The sequence below is a fragment of the Abramis brama genome, assembly GCF_963993115.1.
Source record: "Abramis brama genome assembly, chromosome: 15".
NCBI classification, from domain to species: domain Eukaryota; kingdom Metazoa; phylum Chordata; class Actinopteri; order Cypriniformes; family Leuciscidae; genus Abramis; species Abramis brama.
The window spans coordinates 411,673-419,500 of NC_139977.1; the positions used below are offsets into that span (position 1 = coordinate 411,673).

Consider the following 7,828-nt stretch of genomic DNA (forward strand, 5'->3'; position numbering starts at 1 on the left):
AAATATATTAAAAAGCGAGTAGAAGTGTCGTGAACCGGAAGTCGAATCTTTCCCTTCGAGGTCACAGAAACACAACATCAACATCAGCGTCAATCGCGCGCTGGACTCGAGATGGGGTTCGCGCTGTCGCTGATCCTCTTCGGGCTCGTGCGGCTCTCCTGCGCAGGTATGAACACACTAATACCGCTTATAACGCGTGTCTGATGAGCCCGTGTGAGGTGAGGTGAGGTAATGCGGTTATTGAGGTGTGTTCTCCCGCAGATGTGGCGGAGGAGCCCGAGCCGCCTCAGAGGCGCTTTAACACGGCAGAGATGGCGGACGCCGTGATGGGAACGGCTCATTCTCCCGCTGGGATACAGCAGCTGATCCCCAGGGAACTGCAGGAGTCAGTGCTGGGAGAGCCGTGTGCGGAGGAGGACCAGCCGGAGGAGGCCCGAGACACCGGGGAAACACACAACCAGAACCAGAGCCAGAACTTCACCGAGGCCGCCAAGACCTATAAGGTGACCTGCGACCTGAGGAACACCAGCGGGGTCCAGCGCTTCGCGGTGCAGGTGCTCAACGCGTCTCAGGTGCGTCTCTATGGAAGGCGATCGGGGTCAAAAGTCTTAAACGAAACGCGTGATTTTTGACCGCGTCAACACGCACAGCAGCAGCCAATGAAATTGTTGTATTTGAGACTTCATTTGCATATGTGACGCGATGTTACGTTGGTATACTGGTATGCAAACATCAGGCAATATCTGTTCATGAGGGACAATGCAGTGGTGTGCTGTGAGTGATGTCAGTCTTGTGTCATGATTTGTCAGGCCGTTTTAAGTTCGTTTAACGTTCTTTCTCAGGTAGAAAAGTCTTCTTCTTTCTTCTTCTTCTTTGGCTGCTTAACGGCGGATGCGGACTAACTTAGCGCACTACCGCCACCCTCCAGATAAATTGTGCCTGATCATCACTATGGCTTACATCTTTGGAAATAATGTAGCCTGCAAACTACCAAAAAAAAAAAAAAAAACTATATTCTATCAATGAGTCCGTTGTGCTTTAAAAATTCAAACATATATTTTATTATTCTATGATCGGAAGCCTTAGACAAAAAATCTCTAAAGATAAAACTTTCCCCACTGTCCTCTATTTTCCTTTTAATTAAAACCCTTTCTCTATTAAATTTCCTACACATCATAAAGACATGTTCCACTGTTTCTGGCACATTACAAATCTCACAGTTTCCTGAATTATGTTTTCCTATTAGCTGTAATGTTTTGTTTAGTCCGGTGTGCCCTATTCTCATTCTTGTAAAAATTGCCTCTTCTCTTCGACACCTTATTACCAGACGACCCTGACCAACCTCAGGATTTACAATGTAAAAACCCCTCCCTTTATCTCCCCTATCCCATTTATCTTGCCACAACTTTTTAACATGTTTTTAAATCATTGACTTAGCCTCTGATTTTGACATTTTACACTGAATTGACACATTTGTTGCTTTCAAAGCCTGTTTAGCAAACTTGTCTGCCAACTCATTACCGGCCATAGGTAGAAAAGTCAACAGCGTAAACAATGGCTCTTAGAAAGGCTCTTTTATTTGAGCAAACTGCCAGAAACCCTGTCAGACCGTGTGCAGCTGCACCAAGAAGAGCTGAAGAGTGCATGAGCTGAAGAGCTGAAGAGTGCATGAGCTGAAGAGTGCATGAGCTGAAGAGCGCATGAGCTGAAGAGTGCATGAGCTGAAGAGCGCATGAGCTGAAGAGTGCATGAGCTGAAGAGCGCATGAGCTGAAGAGCTGAAGAGTGCATGTGCTGAAGAGCTGAAGAGTGCATGAGCTGAAGAGCTGAAGAGTGCATGAGCTGAAGAGCGCATGAGCTGAAGAGCTGAAGAGCGCATGAGCTGAAGAGCTGAAGAGTGCATGAGCTGAAGAGCTGAAGAGCTGAAGAGTGCATGAGCTGAAGAGCTGAAGAGTGCATGAGCTGAAGAGCTGAAGAGTGCATGAGCTGAAGAGCTGAAGAGTGCATGAGCTGAAGAGCGCATGAGCTGAAGAGCGCATGAGCTGAAGAGCGCATGAGCTGAAGAGCGCATGAGCTGAAGAGCGCATGAGCTGAAGAGCGCATGAGCTGAAGAGCTGAAGAGTGCATGAGCTGAAGAGCGCATGAGCTGAAGAGCTGAAGAGTGCATGAGCTGAAGAGCTGAAGAGTGCATGAGCTGAAGAGCTGAAGAGTGCATGAGCTGAAGAGCTGAAGAGTGCATGAGCTGAAGAGCTGAAGAGTGCATGAGCTGAAGAGCTGAAGAGTGCATGAGCTGAAGAGCTGAAGAGCTGAAGAGTGCATGAGCTGAAGAGCTGAAGAGTGCATGAGCTGAAGAGCTGAAGAGTGCATGAGCTGAAGAGCTGAAGAGTGCATGAGCTGAAGAGCGCATGAGCTGAAGAGCGCATGAGCTGAAGAGCTGAAGAGTGCATGAGCTGAAGAGCTGAAGAGTGCATGAGCTGAAGAGCTGAAGAGCGCATGAGCTGAAGAGCTGAAGAGCGCATGAGCTGAAGAGCTGAAGAGCGCATGAGCTGAAGAGCTGAAGAGCGCATGAGCTGAAGAGCTGAAGAGCGCATGAGCTGAAGAGCTGAAGAGCTGAAGAGTGCATGAGCTGAAGAGCGCATGAGCTGAAGAGCTGAAGAGCGCATGAGCTGATGAGCTGAAGAGTGCATGAGCTGATGAGCTGAAGAGTGCATGAGCTGAAGAGCTGAAGAGTGCATGAGCTGAAGAGCGCATGAGCTGAAGAGCTGAAGAGCTGAAGAGCGCATGAGCTGAAGAGCTGAAGAGCGCATGAGCTGAAGAGCTGAAGAGTGCATGAGCTGAAGAGCGCATGAGCTGAAGAGCTGAAGAGCGCATGAGCTGAAGAGCTGAAGAGCACATGAGCTGAAGAGCTGAAGAGCACAAGAGCTGAAGAGCTGAAGAGCGCATGAGCTGAAGAGCTGAAGAGTGCATGAGCTGAAGAGCTGAAGAGTGCATGAGCTGAAGAGCTGAAGAGCACATGAGCTGAAGAGCACATGAGCTGAAGAGCTGAAGAGTGCATGAGCTGAAGAGTGCATGAGCTGAAGAGCACATGAGCTGAAGAGCTGAAGAGTGCATGAGCTGAAGAGTGCATGAGCTGAAGAGCTGAAGAGCACATGAGCTGAAGAGCTGAAGAGTGCATGAGCTGAAGAGCTGAAGAGTGCATGAGCTGAAGAGCTGAAGAGCACATGAGCTGAAGAGCTGAAGAGCTGAAGAGTGCATGAGCTGAAGAGCTGAAGAGCACATGAGCTGAAGAGCTGAAGAGTGCATGAGCTGAAGAGCTGAAGAGCTGAAGAGCACATGAGCTGAAGAGCTGAAGAGCACATGAGCTGAAGAGCTGAAGAGCTGAAGAGTGCATGAGCTGAAGAGCTGAAGAGTGCATGAGCTGAAGAGCTGAAGAGTGCATGAGCTGAAGAGCTGAAGAGCTGAAGAGCACATGAGCTGAAGAGCTGAAGAGTGCATGAGCTGAAGAGCTGAAGAGCTGAAGAGCACATGAGCTGAAGAGCTGAAGAGTGCATGAGCTGAAGAGCTGAAGAGCTGAAGAGCACATGAGCTGAAGAGCTGAAGAGCGCATGAGCTGAAGAGCTGAAGAGTGCATGAGCTGAAGAGCTGAAGAGTGCATGAGCTGAAGAGCTGAAGAGCTGAAGAGCACATGAGCTGAAGAGCTGAAGAGCACATGAGCTGAAGAGCTGAAGAGCACATGAGCTGAAGAGCTGAAGAGCACATGAGCTGAAGAGCTGAAGAGCACATGAGCTGAAGAGCTGAAGAGCACATGAGCTGAAGAGCTGAAGAGTGCATGAGCTGAAGAGCGCATGAGCTGAAGAGCTGAAGAGCTGAAGAGCGCATGAGCTGAAGAGTGCATGAGCTGAAGAGTGCATGAGCTGAAGAGCTGAAGAGTGCATGAGCTGATCTGCATGAATGACAGAAGAAAAGACTGCAATTAAAAAACAAAACAAGAGAGAATGATTTTATTCCAAGCAATAAAAAACTGCACACCTCAGCTGTGGAATAAAAGAAAAGAAATGCATGATTAACTAGATTAAGGCGAACTCCTGTCTTAATGTAAACCCTGTCCGGGGAACTATATATATATAGTATAGTATATTAAAATGTATAGTAAAGTGTGATCCTGTGATCAAAGCTGAATCATTAATCATTACAGTCTTCAGTGTCACATGATCCTTCAGAAATCACTCTAATTTTCATTTTCTAATGTTCATTTTCTTTGTAAACGGCATCATTTTGTGGGGCCTTGCAAACCTGTATTAATACCTGTGTAATTAATCATGACAGTAAAACAGGGCGTTCTGGGTCAGTCCACTGCAGTGTTTCCTCAGTCGGTAGAGGTGTGCTGAACACACACTCATGCTTGGGGGAAAAAAGTCATATACCGTGAAACTGGTATAATTTAGAGAAATACCGTGATATACATGTTTGGTCCATAGACTGTAAAAAAATATGGACGTAGTGTCCGTGACGTCACCCGTGGGTTTCTGAAGACCGTTTCTGAAGCCTAAAGTGGGCGTGGCCGACCGTCGCCATCTTGGCAGCGTCACTCCCGGACTTATTTATTTTTACAGTCAGACAATGAGCTGAAGTAACGTGACGGCTAACAGACAGCAGACAAACGGCTAGTAGTGACAGCCGCGGGAATCCACCTGTCACTCAAAAGTGGACACACCTTTAATTATGCAGAAATTTAAGGCTTGTTATAAAAAAATTCACCCCCCTCACAGTCGTCATGAAGGGCAGAATTAGCTGTATAGACCAAAGCCACTCTTTGCTCCAGACTGTAAACACGTGTTTTTCTGCTGTAAAGGTGGGTATTTCAGCATGGGGGAGATGCGGATTACACTCACTTCTGCAGCCGGCCTCTAGTGGCCAGTGGATGAACTGCCGTTTACTTCACTTCCGTGTCGGTTTCAGGAGAGAGACAGAGAGGTGGCCGCTTGGTGTGGGGACTCCGCCAGCGCTGGTGTAAGCAGGGATAGATAAATAAAGAATAAATGTGGGGCGGAGCTTGTTTCTGTGCAATGGATGTTGATTGGATGTAGATATGTGGGCGTGGCTCTCTAATGTGTAGGGGCGGAGTGTAAACCTGAGTGAATGACGCATCACTGGAAGACACACACACACACACACACACACACAGATGATCAGCTCAGTAACGTGTGTTCCTCCTACAGGACCTGATGGAGCTCCTGAATGCTAACGGCTCCGAGTGTTCGCTGGTGCTCTTCTACACGCCGTGGTGCCAGTTCTCCGCCAGCCTCGCGCCGCACTTCAACGCCCTGCCCCGAGTGTTTCCCAGCATGCATTTCCTCGCGCTCGACGCCTCCCAGCACAGCAGGTCTCAGTGATGCTCTCTCACACCGGTCATGTGACCCATGAGTGTGTCCGGTCATGTGACCCCTTAGTGTGTCCGGTCATGTGACCCGTGAGTGTGTCTCTCTCCACAGTCTCTCGACGCGGTTCGGGACCGTGGCCGTACCCAATATCCTCCTGTTCCAGGGCGCCAAGCCAATGGCCCGGTTCAACCAGACGGAGCGAACGCTGGAGACGCTCACGTCCTTCATAGCCAACCAGACAGGTGTGTGTTATGAGGATCATCCACATGCACTCTTGATATTCGTGATATTCAGATACAGTTACGTGTTTTGCAGTAATAAATGTGAGTGATATATAAAGATTTAGTGGATAAGCAGAATCGTAATCGTTCAGACTCGGGCGATCCCAACCCCAGTGTCGGCTGCTGAGATGTAGCTCCGCCTGTTTGAAGCTCATCTGTGATTGGCTGTGCTCTGCAGGTTTCGAGGCGAGCCCGGATCAGGCGGTCGAGGAGGACGACCGTGTGGGTCCTCTTCCCGCGGCTCCCGTCAGGAGCATCGACTGGCTCTTCGTGTTCTCTGTGCTCTTCATATCGGGCTTCACTCTCTACGCCATCCTCTGCACCGACAGCATCCGCTGGCTCATCCCGGGACAGGACCACGAGCACCAGGAGTGACGCGTGTGTGTGTGTGTGTGTGTGTGTGTGTGTGTGTGATCCTCTGCACCGACAGCATCCGCTGGCTCATCCCGGGACAGGACCACGAGCACCAGGAGTGACACGTGTGTGTGTGTGTGTGTGTGTGTGTGTGTGCAGAATAAATGAAGTGTGTGAACGGACAGACTCTGGCTCCTGTGATTGTGTGATAGGTCTGCGCTGCTGAAGACACTAGTCTCGTTCCTGTCCAGTGATTGGTCCATGCCGGTCCTCAGCCAAAGAGAATCTCTAAGACTGGCGAGATCTAGTCCTTCACTCAGACTGATGCTGGATAACTGACTTTAAGCGCAGGTTTGAGGTGTTTGATTACTTCTCAGAGGCTTGATAAATACGGGCCCAGGTTTCTTTTATAATATTCAAACATTTTAAAGTCGGACTCTGCCATCTTAATCTCGTCTGATTGGCCACTGCGTTCATGAGGTCAGCAGATATGCTAATGATCGGCTGCTTCCCTCAACACTGCAAATCACCTTATAAATGGAAACATTAGATGCTCTCATGAGGCAAACACCACATCTGCCATCAACAGCAAACACACCAATATACTGTTATAACAGAGAAAACTGATCCTGGACCAGCAGTTGTGAGCAGATACTCCTGTAAGAGCAGCTGTGTGTGTGTGTGTGTGTGTGTGTGTGTGTGTGTGTGTGTGTGTGTGTGTGTGTGTGTGTGTGTGTGAGTGACAGCCATACACACACTCCTCGGTGATCATGTAGTGCACTAGTGTTGAGAACATGATGATTATTGGCTCTGCTGTATTAAGTGCACTTCTGCTGAATAAACTGGATGTCCTCCACATTAGCTTCTGCAGAACACTCTCTCCAGCATGCCTGTACAGTGACGATCAGAAGACAGAAGACAGACAGACTCCTCAGTATTATGAGCATTCTTTTCCTATTTCCATTAACTCAGAGAGTTAAATATAAACTGGTTAAATTCTATGCAAAATCTTTCAATTAACTTCTTTTTAAAAGCAAGATTTGTTGGGCAACAGACAGACCGTATTATAATTAACGTTGATTATGAATTGTATTTTCGCGCCATTATGATGACGAATCGGGTCCTCCGTCGACATCAGGCCCATCAGGACCCCAGCGATGCCCAGATTACTAACAGGCACTCTCTCTAGCGCCTGATTACAGTTCAGATCATGTCTGATCATGTCTGAATGCTGTTTGAACCATTAATGTCTGTATTAGTTAGCAGATACCTGACTATCTTATACGCATTTGCACTGTACATTGCACAATAATCTTTATTACGTGTTAATTTAAGGGTTTAATGTCCAAATATTTCAGTTGTAATAATTATGTTCAACTTAGTAGGCTATTATTATTATTAAGCTATTTTTAATCAATTAAGTTTATCAAGTGAAAGAAATTACGTTCAATTAGTTTGATTATGAACTATATAGTAATTTACTTATGTGATATATATTGTAAATTAATATCCATATAAAATTTAATATCCGTCATTTTTCCAGCAATGGAAGTTTGTTTGATTACAAACATTCTTCAAGTCAAGTCATCTTCATTTATACAGCACTTTAACAATATAGAGTTTCACAGCAGCTTTACAGTGATAACAGGAGATTACAGTAACAGAGATTGTTCAGGCTTTACAGCAGATCTAGAATAAAGTTATTATCCAGATAAAGTTAGTTTGATTGATTCACTTCCGTTGCAAAGATCATTAAAAATATCTTCCTGTGTTCAGCAGAAGAAAGTAATTCATACAGGTTTGGAACAGCTTG

General features: G+C 46.9%; 1 protein-coding gene across 2 annotated transcripts; it reads left to right on the plus strand.

Annotated features, from left to right (window-relative positions):
• The first annotated feature begins 26 nt into the window (after window positions 1-26).
• On the plus strand, window positions 27-6,871 carry txndc15 (thioredoxin domain containing 15). Of its 2 annotated transcripts, XR_014609261.1 has the most exons (6): window positions 27-166; window positions 262-572; window positions 5,219-5,382; window positions 5,492-5,622; window positions 5,840-6,716; window positions 6,756-6,871. XR_014609261.1 is itself a non-coding variant. In XM_084137113.1 (5 exons), exons 1-5 carry the CDS (start codon window positions 112-114, stop codon window positions 6,034-6,036), a joined length of 858 nt encoding a protein of 285 aa, XP_083993239.1. In that variant the 5' UTR covers window positions 27-111; the 3' UTR covers window positions 6,037-6,871. The 2 variants fall into 2 exon arrangements, 1 of the variants encoding a protein (XP_083993239.1); XM_084137113.1 differs by having other exon boundaries at window positions 5,840-6,871.
• The last annotated feature ends 957 nt before the right edge of the window (window positions 6,872-7,828 follow it).